This window comes from Stenella coeruleoalba (genome assembly GCF_951394435.1).
Source record: "Stenella coeruleoalba genome assembly, chromosome: 9".
NCBI classification, from domain to species: Eukaryota; Metazoa; Chordata; class Mammalia; order Artiodactyla; family Delphinidae; genus Stenella; species Stenella coeruleoalba.
This window is the reverse complement of record NC_137155.1, coordinates 27,442,967-27,460,109: the sequence shown is the minus strand read 5'-3', so window position 1 is coordinate 27,460,109 and position 17,143 is coordinate 27,442,967. Positions and strand designations below refer to the sequence as shown.

The 17,143-nt window shown below is 36.2% G+C and overlaps 1 protein-coding gene across 1 annotated transcript in view; it reads left to right on the top strand.

Annotated features, from left to right (window-relative positions):
• SEMA3D (semaphorin 3D) overlaps positions 1-17,143 on the top strand; it is a 207,120-nt gene that overhangs the window by 120,651 nt on the left and 69,326 nt on the right. Inside the window, exons 6-8 of the mRNA XM_079931570.1 lie at positions 866-928; positions 10,090-10,209; positions 14,893-14,986. Of these exons, the coding sequence (XP_079787696.1) occupies positions 866-928; positions 10,090-10,209; positions 14,893-14,986 (277 nt within the window). The remainder of the gene's footprint in view (positions 1-865; positions 929-10,089; positions 10,210-14,892; positions 14,987-17,143) is intronic.

Below are 17,143 nucleotides of genomic sequence, written 5' to 3'. Positions count from 1 at the left end.
TTCTGAAAAACTTCCTGGAAGAATTTCTAAAATTTGTTAAAAAACAAAAAACTATTTGTGATAAGTTCAAGACTGATAAAGCATGATTAAAAGTGACCAATCAAGGAGCCTTCTGCCTTTGTCCTTAATGTATTTGCCCAAATGATATTTATTATGTAGTGGTTGAGACCCTCCCAGTTCAAGGGGCAGACTTTGGGTCATATTTTGGCTCTGTTGCGAACCAGCTTCATGGCCCTTGACTTGTTTAATGACTGTATGAAGAAATTTTCTGACCTGAAAACGGGGAGAGTAAGTACAGCTATCTCATAGGGTCATTGTGAGATTGAAATAAGATAATGCTTATTGTCTTACTTAATGTTTAACTAAATGACAGGTGCATCTCAGCTCTATCTGTGTTAAATATTGTCAACAAGTCCACACTGGTCTTTGACTTGGAGTGATAATTTATGCTTGTGACAAAGAGCTGTTTCTCACACCTCATTGCGTGTGTTTATAATGCACTACCAGTCCGAGAAGACACAGAAAAACAGGGTAAAAAGAATCTCTTACCTAAGCAAATGCTAACCTGAAATTCCGTTGACGTCACAATAGGAAGTTATGGCCTACTCAACATGATTTATCTATTATTAAATACATTTTAAAAGAAATTAGAAGATTAACAAGTGGATGATTCTGCCCAGTGTTTTCTTATAATCTTTTAAGGGTGGCTTTGGAAAATATTTAAATCTCAAAATTCCTACATCCTATCTAACAGCATGCTTTTGTCTTGATAGCCACTCTTTAATTTCACACACTCACTCTCCTAATTAGAATTGTGTAGTGTTTTAGATATTCAGATTCTAACACACCTTGAAATGTTTTACAGATTTATTGGCCTGCTGCAAAGGAACGGGTGGAATTGTGTAAATTAGCTGGGAAAGATGCCAATGTAAGTATGAGACTTTAAAGAACATCTTTGTTAAACTGGTGCTGATATGATAACAAATATTTATATTGGGTTTTATTGAATTAATGGCATTAGTATATTATTTTTAAGGCTACACTAATATTCTGTGTAAAGATTAATATGGTACAAAATGTTTCTACCTTGCCAGAAGGAATGACATTGTTCTCAGAAATTTAGAAATACTACCCTTTCCAAAGTGTTAATTCTGACTGTATTTTCTTCACAAAAAAAATCTCAGAAATACATTTGAAATATTTAAAAATAAACCATCAGAAAATACTGTATTTCTAGGGTTGTGTGTTTTTCATCTAATGCATATATTTTGTGAATGTACACAAAATCATCAGTGGTTTTAGCATTACAAACACACACTTGACATCTTAATTTAATTTGGGGTGAAATTAAACTTACAACATCTACAAGAATTCTTGCAAAAGTAGACATTATAGAGCTATTAAGAAAGATTGGTTGAAAATGAATAATACAACATTCTGGAATAAGAACTAGAAATAATTTACTCCAAAATTTATGTAAGAGTAACTATAGGAAATAACTTATAAAGGATAAATAGTGGGGTCCTAGTATAAACTTCTAGTTTAAGCTCCCTTAAGGACCAGAGAAACCCCTTTGACAGGTATAACTGCCCTCATCATCTTTGGGGTGTCTTGTCTGGATTGCTTTTGCACTGTCCAAGCTGTCTTACATGCTTCCCCAAATTGTGTTGCCTTTTTTTATCTCCAGCAATGCTGTGGCTCTAACTGCCTCTTCTCATCTGAATGTTCTGATTCAGGCCAGATGCTCTGTGTTCTGCCCTGACTTCTTGCCCTGTAATGATAGGGAGAATTGCTCTTCTTTGGCGAAAGAAATCACATCCTGGATGGAACTCAAGATGAAAAAGTTGTAACTTTGGGCAAAAGCATGGACATCATGAGGCTTCCTTTGCAGTATCCTGGAATGTTTCCTCTAACCACTATAACCCAGGAGTATTAAACTGAGCAGTGCCCTCATTTTTAATAACAGCAAACAGTATGTGTTGTTTGAAAGCATAATTATATTTAACAATTCTCACTTTATTATTGTGATAAAGGTAAAGCAACACGACGTATGTTGCCTAGTGAACTTAAGGGGAAGCTTAGAAGACTTTATTCACTCATTTGTTCATTCATTTATCCAACAAATATTTATTAAGAGCCTAAATATGTGCATTAATAGTGTATGAAAGCGCTCATGGATCTTTTAATCTAATGAGGGATATAGATATTACACAAATGATTCCTTATATGTAGCCACTGTACAGTTGGCCACAGGTTCTAAGTCTATAAATTCAACCAACCGTGCATCAAAAATATTCCAAAAATTCCAGAAAGTTCAAAAAGCAAACTTGAATTTATTGCTTACTGGCAACTATTTACATAGTGTTTACATTGTATTTACAATTCTTTACATAGCATTTACATTGTATTAAGTATTATAAGTAATCTAGAGATAAAGTATATGGGAGGCTGTGTGTTTGCCATTTTATATAAGGGACTTGAGCATCCTCAGATTTTGATAAATGTCAAGGTCCTGGAACCAATCCACCGAGGATACTGAAGGATGACTGTCCTGCAAAACAAAATAATCAAAACAAAGTAAAAGAAAAAAACTTTTGGTTATGCCTCATTCTGTATTCAGTTAGTGTTAAATGTGACTTTTGGGGCACATTTATGTTAGCAGAAATATATCAGAGAGTGTGTGCTTCAAATGCAACAGGAAAAAGTTTTTACATTTATTTTGCTAGAAATGAAAGAGTGTAAACTAATGTAGAATATATTCTTCCTTTCATGTCTCTAATCTCTCCACCCTGTTCAATGTCAGATGCCCTGTGAGCAGGTGCCCCAGTCTGCAAAAGCAACAGTACTTTTTTGAACTCATGGGAAAGAAAGATGCTTTGGTTGTGATTTTTCAAATTTACTTTGTTGCATAACAGTAGAAGCATGTCATAAACAGTGTGAACACTTTTGTGTTTCATCAGTACTGAGTGTAGGATAAGGAGGCAAGTAGGAAAAGGGTGTTTTAAATTTACTCCAACAGAGTAGTGTCAATTTTCCCATGGAACAGGTGAAGGATAAGCACTCAAGGTTAATCAGTGAAGTTTTAATTGTGACAGTTTTCTCATTTCAGTATGTTCACTAATTCCAGTTGTAGAGTAACTCGGTTGCCCCTCTTATCAAGCTAAAACAAAGGGTGATAAACTTTCTTGAAGGTGATATCCTAGAGAGTACATAAGACCCAGTATATGGAACCTATTCTTCCAATTCAATTGTATTTGAGAGCTTGTAGTCACCTCTGACTTTAAGTACACTTTAAAGTACACTGTGTACTTTAAGTACACTGTTAACCTAGGATTAGAGATTTAGGGAGCTTCTCTCTTTTTACTGAAGTCTATAAAGTTTGCTGTTGAATTATGTAGGTGTAATGCAAGTCTTTGTTTCCTTCTTTTCAATTTGCCCCTTTAAAATAATACTGTATTTTAGAGTTACTAAGAATAGCTAACATTTTTATAGCACTTACCATGTTCCAGGAACTGCTTTCAAAGCTTTATACCTATAATCTCGTTTAATCCTTACAACAATACGGTATGTTAGATTTTATTTTTATTCCTCATTTTCCAGATGAGAAGACTGAGGCCAGAACGTTTAAATGACTTGCCCAATATAACATACCTAGTAAATATTGAATTGAATCCAGAAGGCTTGCCCCACCATCTATGCTCTTATAATACACTATAATCTACACATCAAGGTCTGAGTTGTATGTGTAAGGTCTACAAACTGTATCCCTCAAATCATTTCTCTCTTCACGATAACCATAATGCAGATCCTCATTTTACAGCATTACATAGATTTTGGCCAACAGAAAACTGAGGCAAGTGTGTGGTTTTATTAACATCTTTTATTGCCTTTGGCATTACCCTCTCTCCTCCCTTCTCTCTAGTAATTTTTACCTACTTCCCAAGAGTGTGTTTTGAATTAACAAGTGTTTGGAAAGACTGTCCCTTTACACAAAGGTACTATATAACTGAAAAATAGTGAATTATTTACCATAATGAAAGTTAGCTCATTGGCGTGGGAAGGGAGTGGAAGGAGAGGAAACAAAAGAGAGCTATTCCACTTTCTTGAGCACAGTCCCCAGTTTAATCCAAGGAAGGGAAGAGGTGACAGGAAGCTATTTGGTTGCATTTTGTGTCTGCTTCAAATATTATTCAAAAGAAAGTCACTAAAGAAATGTCTGGTCCTGCTATAAAAGAGTGGGATAAACTGCTCAGTCCAGGCAAAAGAATGCATGGGGTGTGGGCAGCCTGAGTGGTCGGCTTGACTGTAGAGGCGCACAACCTTGTCAATGGAGACATTACATAGGGTTAAAGGGTCTTCCATCTCTCAAGTTTTCTGATTACATTCTTTTTTTCTTTTTTAAGAACATCTAAAGTAAAACAAAGTGTTCATTGTAGAAAGTTTGCAAATTATATAGAATTCATCTGTAAATAGTTCTTCCCCCATGAATATTACCCAGAGATAGCTGGTGACATTTTGATGTTTATTCTTCTATCTTATCTATTTACTATTTTTCAGAATGAAATCATTGTATACATTGTCCCTTAAAACATTTTTTTTTCACTTCGCAGACTGCCATGAGCATTTTCCCATGTCATTAAATTCCTTTTTTATAACACTACTTTTAATAGCTGCACTGCATTCCTTTATATATTATTTCATCAATCCCCTATTGTTAGAGTTTTGGTAGATATCCAGTTTTTACTATTGTGAATGATGCTGCACATAAAAAGCCTTATATATAAATATTGTGAACATCTTAGGTTATTGAGTACAATTACTGGTCAAAGGATATAAAATCTTTTATATACATTGTAAAATGGCCCCCCAGAAAGTTTATGCTTCTTATGCTTTATCCAGCAGTGCATGCTCTTAAGAGGGTATATTTCCCCATACCCTTGCTAATGTTGGATATAACATATAGTTAATGTTTAATACTAATACATTAATGAATGAAATAAATACATTTAATTTTTGCCAACAAAAAGAAAATTATTTTTGTTGTTTTAGCTTGACATTCTTTTTTTTTTTTTTTTTTTTTTCGGTACACGGGCCTCTCACTGTTGTGGCCTCTCCCGTTGCGGAGCACAGGCTCTGGACGCACAGGCCCAGTGGCCATGGCTCACGGGCCCAGCCGCTCCGCGGCATGTGGGATCTTCTGGGACTGGGGCACGAACCAGTGTCCCCTGAATCGGCAGGCGGACTCTCAACCACTGCGCCACCAGGGAAGCCCAAGCTTGACATTCTTTAATTACTATAAATGCTAAATATTTTATGTAGTTGTAAAATTAGGATTTATATTCATATATTATTACTTTCTGATCCACTCACATAAAAAAATATTCTTTCCTAGTTATCCTACTTGATATATAGATTTTGATAGGCATATCTCTCAATTTTTTTCCCTTTAAAATGTTTTTCTTTGCCTTTCTACCTCAACTGGTTTTGCTCTGTAGAAATCCTCCCCTGTGAGATGTTTCATTTTTAAGAGAGAAATGGGATATTTGGATTTTCATATACTTATTTTGAAGCATTGACAACTTATTAAAATATTTTCAACATTGTAAGACCTAAACGGATATCTTTGCAGACTGAACTCTATCAGAAGTTTCCTAGACAAACGTAAGGTGTAGCACAATGATAGGCATGTGGCGAATGATCACAAAATATTTGAGGATCACAATATTCTGCAAAATATGCTAAACACAAAAACAGACCACATTCTTTTTTTTTTTTAATCTATCAATCTTTTTCTTTTTTTTAGATGTTGGGGGTAGGAATTTATTAATTAATTAATTAATTTTTGCTGTGTTGGGTCTTCGTTTCTGCGCGAGGGCTTTCTCTAGTTGTGGCGAGCGGAGGCCACTCTTCATCGCGGTGCGCGGGCCTCTCACTATCGCGGCCTCTCCCGTTGCGGAGCACAGGCTCCGGACGCACAGGCTTAGCAGTTGTGGCTCAGGGGCCCAGCCGCTCCGTGGCATGTGGGATCTTCCCGGACCAGGGCTCGAACCCGTGTCCCCTGTATCGGCAGGCGGACTCTCAACCACTGCGCCACCAGAGAAGCCCAGACCACATTCTTAATCATAAGTGTCTTTTCATATATAACCTAAATAAATTAAAATTAGTGATTATAAGTCAGTTATCAGAAATACATATAAAGCTGTATTGGATTTAACTGGACTATATGTAACGTTAGAGAATTACAAGTAGTTCTGTTTTGCTAATATTTTTCTAGGTATTAGGGGGAAACAAAAATTCTAAGTGGTGATATATAAACTAATATTTACTTGTCTTTTCTCTAAGTATTGTTTCATATTTGTTTTATTTATTTAATTGTATATCTCTTTAGATATATGTAAGGATGTGGATGAGAGGTAAAAATTGAAATAAATAATCTTACTTGAGAGAATTAGAAAGTTGATACTCGTTTTTAGTTCTCTCTCTCTTTCTTCCAGTGGAGAGTTAGGGAGGTGGGAAGCGTGGGGAAGGAAGGAGAAATTCAGTTCTTTTCCCAGGTTGAGTACGTTACTGGCTGAATTGAATTGTTTGGTGTCATGCCCCAACCCTTGCCATTGTGGGCAATAGCTGATAAATTAGCCAGCTTTCAGGGAAAGTTAAAACAGCTGCTTCTCGAATTTATCTTTCTTTATGCCTCACAGAATTACACCACCATTAATAGCCATGCCGGTCACTAAGTGAATTAAGTCAAGTTAATTATTGCTCATGCTGTTGAAGCAGATCTTGGAAGCTTTATATATTAAAAGAGAAATCATTGTAAAGGCTTTTGCTTTGCTTCCAGTGTTTGGCTGAAATGTCCACCCCAGGCAAAATTTAAAATGAGACCTTCTCTTTTAGAATCTCTGTCCCCGGTTTCTTCCCCTCACTGCCCTGTCATTGCCTCCAGGCTTCCCAGAGAACTGCCCTCCATCAACTTCACCACAGAAAACTTTGAGCAGAACTGACTTTTTTGGTAAACTGTGTCAGATAACTCAGGATACATGGTTCTATTCCATGGCAGCCCAATCTGAGAGAAGAGAGGAATTTCAGAAATACATCCTTGGTGACATCTCACCAAAGTAAAAACTAGCATAATAGGTTACTTTCCAGGGCTGGCTGCGTTTTAATAAAGTAACTCCCAGGAAAGTTAAAGGATGGGAAATGTTTTAGGTGTGATTCAGAGCTTTTTCTTTATCATCACTCAAATTATATCTCCTATGTGTGTAAAACTTCACTCTGGGCCTCATTTGCCTTTTTAAACAGTGCTGTGTCTCTCACAGTCCCTAGTCTTTCTGACTTTATAATTTATAATCTGGAAAGGCAGTTGTTTTATTTCTTTATACAAATATTGATTTCACAATCTTGTAAGATTACTGTGTTACTCGGCTTGGGCTACCATAATAAAATACCATAAACTGGGCTGCTTAAACAACAGATATTTATTTCTCACAGTTCTGAAGGCTGGGAAATCCAAGGTCAAAGTGCAGGCCGACTTGGTCTTTGGTGAAAATTCTCTTTTTGGCTTGCAGGTGGCTATCTTCCTGTGATATCTGCACAGGGCAGAGAGAGTGAGAGCGAGTGCCCTGGTCTCTTCTTAGAAAGGCACTAATCCTATCATGAGGATCTCACTCTCCAAACCTCTTCTAAAGCTAATTACCTCCTAAAGGCCTCACCTCCTAATACCATCACCCTGGGAGGTTTAGGGTTTCAACCCATGCATTTTGGGAGGACACAGATATTCACTCCATAACAATTACCCTCTAAATTCTATGATCCTTTGGTAACACTGAGCTTTTGAAAAAATGGTGAAATCACTGGCAGTGAGTGAATCCCACCTTACTCCAGGCATATAACTCTACTCTTGCCCTCCTTGTGTACTGTTCCATGTGTAGATTTCACCCTGCATAAATCTCTTCATGGGGAAAAGACCAATAAATAAAAGTCCCTTCAGTGAGCATGAGTGAGCAAAATGAAAGCTAGAGAATATTAAAATCTCTTACCCTAGCAGTGAAGCCATCATTGCAATTTATCTGCTGATTGCATATATTTTTCCTCTTTTTTTTGCCTTGGCTTATCTCATATTACTGTGTCATTCGTTCAAAACCATTAGTAGGGCATATTTACTCTCTGAATTAGGTTTTCATTTGCGATTGTCTAGCATGATGTAAAAGAACATGAAGCTAGTTCTCTGTGGTGCCTTTGTGTCAATAGAAAATAAATTCTCTTCATCAAACACCTTGATGGAAGGGTGGAAAACACAGAATATGATTTTGTTAAGTAAGATTATCTGACAGAAAATTGTCTTAATGAATATAAAATTTTCCTTTCTTAGGAGGCTACGTATAATAATTATATGAGAACATATACTAAACATATGAAAATATTCAAGGTAACAAAGATGTCTACAGTGTGATTTGCACTTCCTCAGATAGGACTTTTTTCACAGCATACAACCTGTGTAACCATATGCAGTGGCCCTTCTGCTTATACAAAGTGCCCACTCTTCCTACCTGATAAAGAAACATCCTTCCCTTGCGTGGTTAACTGAGGGGTTGGAACTGTCCTTTCATATAGTCTTAAGCAACTTCTTTGTTTATAAGGAAGCAGAGAGCAGAAAACTCAATAAGTTAGTTCTTTATAACATTTTTCTGTAGTAGAATGTGCAGATTTTATTCACTGGGATCTACAAATTCTTGAGACATAAGATTGCCAGGCTAGCTGGACAGAGGAAGAACTAGGTACTAGGAAGTCTGTACCACAGATATGGAGACATAGCTATTCATTCTAAAATCAGAACAGCCACTGGGATATTGATTATTCTGTATAGATCAAAATCAGAGTAAGTGATAAACAATTATTAAATGTTATATTCTTTAATTTAGTCCACATAACAATCATAATCCTATCAGCTAAGTTGTTGTCTGCCTTTTAAAAATTTTACTTAATTTTAAAAATCATCCTACCAGTTAGGTCATTATCTTTTTTATTTTTTAATACCCTCCTCCTAACGACCCTAACAACAACAGTGACCTGACAGGTGAAGGACCCGTGGCCACTCAGGCAGAGAGAAAATGGACTTTTTCTCTGAATCTCAGTCGTTTCGTAGATTTCCAACCTCCTTGGTAAACACCTGCCCACCTCCTGGGTAAAGTTGATCTAGAATAAAAGTAGACTACTGCCCAGTGTTTCCTCAGGAGTCTTTGGGCCCAGGAATCATGAAGCCATGGTTAACAAATTATTGCCATTAATTATGTAAAGAGAAGGGATGACTTACAGAAGATGAATTGAAAATAATATATAATAACAAGAATGACTACTCTGAAAAACTGAGTCACTATTTACAAGTAATTGGGGGATAGAAAATAATTAAGTTATAAAGATATACATTGGAAAGAAATATTTTTAGGCCTAAACATTTGCAAAAGAGGCAGAAATACGTCTCTTAAAATTTTGACTTGGTGTAAAAAAATATTTATGGAAAAAACAGAAGAGATTCTTGAAATAAGCAGGAATTAAGGTAAGTCTTAAAGGCTCTGTAACATTGAAAATAAATGGAAATAAAGTGGTAGGCAATTCCGGAAAATAAGAACGGGCTAATATATAGGAAGACACATACGTGTTGAGTGTTTTGTTTAGCGTAGCTGAGACAGTTGAAGTTGCACACAGGAGGTTCTATATGGGATAGACAATGTGGGAACATCAGAGCATGATGGGTTTGGTTCTGTAGGAAATCCTTGAAAGAAAGTATGGATACCTCATTCACATTATGTTCATTCTCTAGGCCCCATTGAGTCCCACTATAGAGATGTGCATTCTAGCACTGTGATTAGTTCAAAACCTTATTCAAAAAAACTTCAGTCACTCATTAAAGCCATAGTTTCTAATTTGTTTTGCCTCCTTTGCTAAGTCAGGTGTTAAACATTTCTCATAAGTCTTTTTTATTTTAGTATTTATTTTTGATAATTAATCTACTTGGGAAACAGGTGGTGTGAATGATAATCTTTCAAATACCTGAATTGTATGCTAATGCTTTTATTTTTTTATGCCCAATAGACAGAATGTGCAAATTTCATCCGGGTACTTCAACCCTATAACAAAACTCATGTTTATGTGTGTGGAACTGGAGCATTTCATCCAGTATGTGGATATATTGATCTTGGAATCTACAAGGAGGTAAATATAATGAAATAGCACAAAAACAATTATAATAACTTGTTACTTAATGCCTATGACATAAAATAGTTAGACTTGAATATAAAGATTGAATCGTATTCTGTGTGAACTGAATAAGAACTTATATTCCAAACCACTTTATGGATTGCCATTTTGATTGTACACTTTATCCACCTAATAAAAATTTCTTCATTAAAAGTTTTTTTAGTGATATGATTAAAATAAATGGTATACAGTGTTGAAAGTGCTTGTTTTCTAGGCTCTATGTACAGCTTTATTTTCTCTTGAGTTTCCTTTATAACTAAATCTATTTAGTATGTTGCGGTTGGTAAAAATTTATTTCCCATAAGACCTCGCAACGGAATGATATCTTATAAATAATTTAATTTTTCCCATCCAACAAATTTGACCTGTTACTTATGTTTACAACAGTAGACACTAAATACAGATAATTTTAATGATTTTCTTAAAATTGTATGGATACTTGTTATCACACTGGACTTATTATTTCTGCCAGACCAAAGTGACATAGTGGAAATGTGGGATGTATTAATTAGGAGTAATGTATTCCAGCAATCAATGAGCATTTCAATAAATGAGAAACATTCAGGTTACAATAATTTAATCAACAACTAACACGTTAGAGTACTTTCTTTGTGTCATGGACTGTGCCAGGCACTTTACATGGATTGTTTTTTTAATTTCACAACACAGTTAATGAAGTTGGTACCTTAATAACTTCCAGTTTGCAAGTTAGTAAAAACTGAGTCTCAGTAGAATGAAATACCATGCCTAAGTCACCCAACTAATAAATGGCCTAGCAAGGAATTGAACCAAAGTAGTCTATCGCTAGAGCAAGCATGCCCAACTGAGCTTTAGAATATGTACTCTAAATCATTCCTTTGTGTGGGTTGATGGGTTACACTGTCATCCTTATGTTTATGTATATACTTCTTGTGAATAACCACACATATTTGCAGGGTAATTGGCTGCGTGTTTGAAAGTAAAGTCTGGGCTCATGGTACAGGTTTCTTTACACTGATTTAACTGATTCAAGCAGAGATCAAACCCACAACTGTGGCTGGATAAATTTTTCTCTCTAACCAACTTGTCTAACCAGCCCAGACTCATGGTTTGAAAGTAAAGCAACCCTGATAGTTAAATCTCTGAACCACTAGGAGACTTGGCAACTTGAATCCATCATACTTTGTTGCCAGTGTAATGTTCTCTTGCCTAGCTTTGATGAAGGGTAATATGTAACAGTGGCTTATAGCATAGGCTGCAATTACATGAGATAGCCCCACATCTTGGATGTGTTTTGAGGCCTGGGGCTAAAAGCCAAACTCACAACCTGCTGAGGGATGCAAATAGTGTTCATTAACTCCTAAAAGTCACAAATGCTGAAAGGGAATATAGAAGGAGCTAATTACTTAGCTTGAGACTGTCAGAAAGCCCAGGGGCAGTCAGATTTACAAGTTCTGTGAATAAGACAATTATGAGTGAACAGGGATATTGAGCCTTGTGAGTTTTCCACTAGTCAGGAGTACAGGTAATTGTATGGCAGCCCTGCTTGAAGATCGTTCTCTTCTAAAATGAATTATTAGTCCCAGGATTCACTGTCCATTCAGAGGGAAGGCACTTCCATCTTCAAATAGATAAGATTGCTTCTCAGGTGGCTGGGAACAGGGAAGAGCAACAGATAACAGGGATGGAGGAGAGAAGTGTGCGAAGCCCTCTTCCTGGGGACCACTGTTTTGTGTGCCTGGGGCAACGGGAAGAAAGGGGAAACAGCTAAAATAAATCCCAGATTTCTATCTTTGGCAGTGAGTTGGAGAGGGGTGTTATTTGTTGAGATGAGAAGAGTAACAGATTTGTGGGGGAAATCGTGAGTTAGTTTTGTACATTCTGCATTTGAGAAATGTTCCGTAGGTCATACCAAGTGGGCGGTTGGATTCAGATTTCAGGATAGAAGTCAGGGCTGTTGACAACAACTAAGAGCTAAACATGAGGAGCCAGAGTTTGAATTATGGCTCGGATCGTTTACCATGGCTCCACGGTCTTCTGCATAAACTCTCTAAGCTTCTGTTTATTCAGCAAAATGATGACAATAATAATAGTAACTCAGAGTTATTTTAAGAATAAAATGAGAAAATGATTGTGCATAGGCTTCGGTATAGCCCTTGCTCTATTCCAGTCACTTAATTCGCAGCCGTATTAGGCAACAAGAACACAGAAAGGCAGAGACAAGTATTTCAAAAGTATGTATATAAACTTTATTTCAGAATAGTGTCTGCAGTCTCTATCTATCTATCTATCTATCTATCTACCTATGTATCTACTCTGCAATACTGGGGGTGCCTGATAGTTGTTTAATAATTATATTGGAAGTATGTTCTTTCCTCTGGAATCTCCCTTCTGCTGCAAATCTCATATTTAAATATTAATAGTATTAATAATATTAATAATAATTTTTCCTAATGTGATAGTTAAACATTTCCTATTCTTATCTTCTTATGTCTTTACTTCAACAGTATTTCTCTGTGTGCAGTTTAGACAGGTACTTTTTTGCATGATTAATTAGGCTTAAGGAATTTAATGGGGAAAATCTTATAAAATTGAAGTTGTCTCAAAAAAAGTGTCATGTCATTCAGTTTACCTCAGGAAGTCCATTTAATCAGCCATTATTTTTTTACATCATTTTCCTGTTGGTATCCTTGACTCTGGCTCAAGGAAACTTGCTTTCCTGCTGTCTCCTTTCTCCAGGAGATTATAAGGGAGACCTTGTCCTTAGCCTCCGCAAATACCAATTCTATGGGCTTATCTTGAGAATTTAATGAAATGCTGCGTTTTGACAACAGAAGTCTGTACAATTATAAGGGTTTATCTAGGACTTTGTATCAACTATGACATTCTCCCAGATGTTTTCTTGGTTTTTCTTTTTTAGCTTTTCACTATAATCTTCTGGCACACCAGGATTCAGTTTACTTTTTCCCTTTACAACATCCCATTATAGGCTTTAGAGTCAACAGTTCTGTTTGACCTGTGGCGAATAATGTGCCCTTAATATTTAAACATTCTTAAGAGCCGTGATCTGTAGGTGTTTTTCCCTGACATATCTCTAGCCCCATCCACAGTTGGGAAACATGCCCTAAATGTGTTCTCACTGGACTTTTTTCATGCCTAGGCGCCACTATCACAACTTGTCATTAGCTGAACTGTTCTAACTAAACATACTTGGGCTTGATCATGTTACATGGTCATGGTGAGTCTATACATTAATTTCAACACATTTCTAAATCCATGAGTTTGAAATCCTGAGACTAGATTAGTTAAGAACATGAACTTTGGAGACAGCCCTGAGTTCAAGCTACTGCTTTGCCTCTTATTCACTATGTGATGCTGAACAAGATACTTACCCCCTTTTATGCTCAATATTCCTCTTGTAAAGCTGGAATTAAAGTAGCTACCTCTTGAGGTTAGTGGTGAAGATTCAATGAGACAATGTACATCAAGTTCCTGGCCCATGGTTAGTATGTATTAATTGTTAAGTACCATTACTCTTAGTATTAAAGTGTATTTACTTAAAACTATAAAATGGCAAATGTTAATCATGCTGTTTAAATTGGTATTACTATTTTTTAATAAGGCGGTAATTACTGTTGATCCTGTTAATAAGAAAAAGATCTGAAATGACACATCATACAATAATAATAATCCAAATATTTCCTCTATCCCTTTTGCTTCTTTACTTGCTTTCTAGGTAAGTGGCACTGAATGATCCCTTTTAATTGCATGTGTGCTCTGATATAACTGTAGATATGCCATCTAGAGAGAATATCTGAAATGCTGAATTTCTCTAACTAGTACATTTGCAGCCTGAGTCATCAGTCTTTTTGCTGGATGACAGTGTTGTCATTGTTATGAAACACTCAAGCTCATGGGGCCATATTCATTATACATTCATATTTTTCTTGGAAAGTTCAACTTAAGATGTTTTTTTTCCCTGAATGTTAAAAGTCTGCCAATGCCATTCTGTCTGTGGCCACTATTATAAAAATAGATGTTTCAGCCAAAATAACTATGTGGCTTTAATGTGCATAGTGTTTTCGTAATAGTGAAAATACTACAACAGGATTTTTTTTGCCCACATGTATCAACAGCTCTGAAAATGAACTGCCTGCCTTACAACGCTTTTAAGTCACTAAAATTACAAAATATCACGAAGCTTAAGTAATTTGGTATAGTTGTAGATACTTAGGTAGATAGGCCATAACAGTTATGAAAGTATAATTATTATAGTAAATTTATTCCTTAGAGGAGGAACTTGGCTTATTAGGCTCAATAAATTAGTTATTAGGCTTAAGAAGTAGGCGTGTTTGATGGTGATTTCGATTATGATAGTGGTCCAGGCTAAATGAATCGATGAGGATATTGCTACTTCCGGTTGAAAAATTCATTCATTATTATCATCATTACTTTGGGCAAATGGAGACCAAAACATGGGAACTGAGTCTTGCTAGAAATAATATTTGTGGAAAAGTTAAGAAGCACAGCATGATGTGCGTGCTGTATGCTCAGTTTCTGTTGAATTAATGAATTAGAATTTCGTTCTTATCTCCTACGTTCTTGCTGATTCGGATATTTTTTTAAAAATCTCACTTGTGTTAATATTTCTCATAACAGGAAGTTATGTTCAAACTAGACACACATCATTTGGAGTCTGGCAGACTGAAATGTCCTTTTGATCCTCAGCAGCCTTTTGCTTCAGTAATGACAGGTAAGATCCGTGATGGATAGTTCTAGCTTTTAGGTGTTTTTCTAAAAAGGTGTGTGTCGATTCAACCACATTTTCTCAATGAGTTAAAGATTATTTTGGATTAACCGTCCACTGGCTGTTTGGTTGTAGTTTTTTAGTGTCAAGTCTCTCTATACTTAGCTCCTTATCCATAAAGTGAGGCTCCAGTAATCCCTAACGTCAGCACAGTTACATTTTAAATGAACTTCAGGTTGAATTCTTCTTAATACAAATGACACACATGCAATTGTGCTATAATTCTACATGTAGCTGTCCCAGATTTTCTTATCTTTAGCGATGCCCCATTTGGTTCACTAAGGCAGTTAAATTGAGCAATTCCTTGAACATAATATGTTACAAAATATGTTGAAGATGTGAGTGTGGGGATTAATAATAAGACGTAAGTGGATAAATGAATAAAACAGATAAATCAAACTGTAGAATGCAGATAAAAGAATGGTATAACACCTCTCACCCCAGTTTCACCATAACCTGATTACATTAATGGCAATGTGAAATTTTTGCTAGCACATTCAGTCTTTTCTTGCTTTGTATACATCTTAAATTCTCTTATGGGAGGACTGTCCTGTTTAAAGAAGGCAGTACTGTGTGGTCTGAAGTCTTTTCTGAGGAATGTCGGCATGACCTCTGAATTTCAACCATTATAAGGGCTTCTTTTGTCTTGGTTTGGTTCATGACTTCAGTCTCTTTTTATTTAACTTGTCCATCAGATGTCTGAATAGACTATCAGAGTGACGCCCCATGACATTTTAATTTTCACTTAGCGAGAACTAATGCTCTTCCTTTGAAGTGAAAGTGTGTGTGTTTTTTGAAAATTATGTGACTAATGTTCAGTCATTATCCTCAGAAAATGAGATTGATGATTTGTGATTCTGATCTGTCAAGTGGGGTTGACACATCCTTAATAAAAAACAATAGATTGTAGGTGTTGGTGACCCCTCGTAGGAACCCCTGAGTAATTTAAATACAAAGAAGACAGTTTTAAAGTCTGGATACACAGATCCAACTTTTATGTTGAAATACACCATTTTTTCTGGCAAAATGTTTGAATATTTGTAGTTTTATGTTTCAAATTGATGGTGTGTTTTTATTCTTACCAAACCTTTTTCATAATGTCTTTATTGATGTTGTTATTGTTATTCTTCTACTTTTTAAAACTTGCCCCACAATGAAATACTGCCTTCCACCATATATACTTAAGAGATGGAATCAGTACCATGTCTACATTTACTTTACATAACTGGATTTCTCTCTTTTTTGGGGGGGGGGGTGGTTTCTCTCTTTTATATGTATGTGTGTGTGTTTCCCCCTTTTGAAAGTCGACTATTGTCATGAGTATTTAGGTTGGTTGTCTCAGGTAGTTCAGGAAAAGTCTTATTTCAGTGGATGTAATCGGAGGATTTTGAAAGTATCTGAATCACTTATGCAAAGGCAGAATTTTCAAGATATGTTTCTGAGGAAAATTGAACTTTAGTGATAAAACAGTGTCTGTAGTTGTTCTTCTATTTAGGCATTTAAAAAATCTAAATGCTCTGTAGAGATTAGCTGTTTTTTAAATTTTAGTCTATTAAGTGTAACCCCAAGTAGTTGAATATAAAGATTTCTTGAAACAGAGGCTTAGCTCTCAAAGGGGTAATGCATGCTATTGTAGGGACCGTATTCTTCCTGCCTCAGGCCGCTCTCCCACTACATGCTAACCAGCATTAGGGAACATGGACCACCATTCCCCTCTTTTCCAACCCCCATCCTTTTCTCCCCCTCCTCTTCCTTCTATCCTTTCTTCCTCTCCTCTCCCCCATCTTCCTCTCCTCCCCTTTCCCTTCTTCCTCATTTCTTTCCTCCCTCCTCCCCCTTCTCCACCTCTTTCTACCTCTCTAACCCCCTTTCTCCTCTTTTCTTCTCTTCTCTCTCTCTCCTTCTGTCTCTGGTAAACATGGATATTCACTTTACATAAATAACAGGACAGAGAAGTTTGGTATGCAGTAATGGCAACATCTTTCCTTTTTCAGAAATGCCTGTTTATCAGAGCTATTAGAGACCTGATTAGCTACAAGGAATGCAACATGTTATAATTACAAAGTATGACTTCAGTGCTGAAAGCTCCCTTTCAGCAGAGGT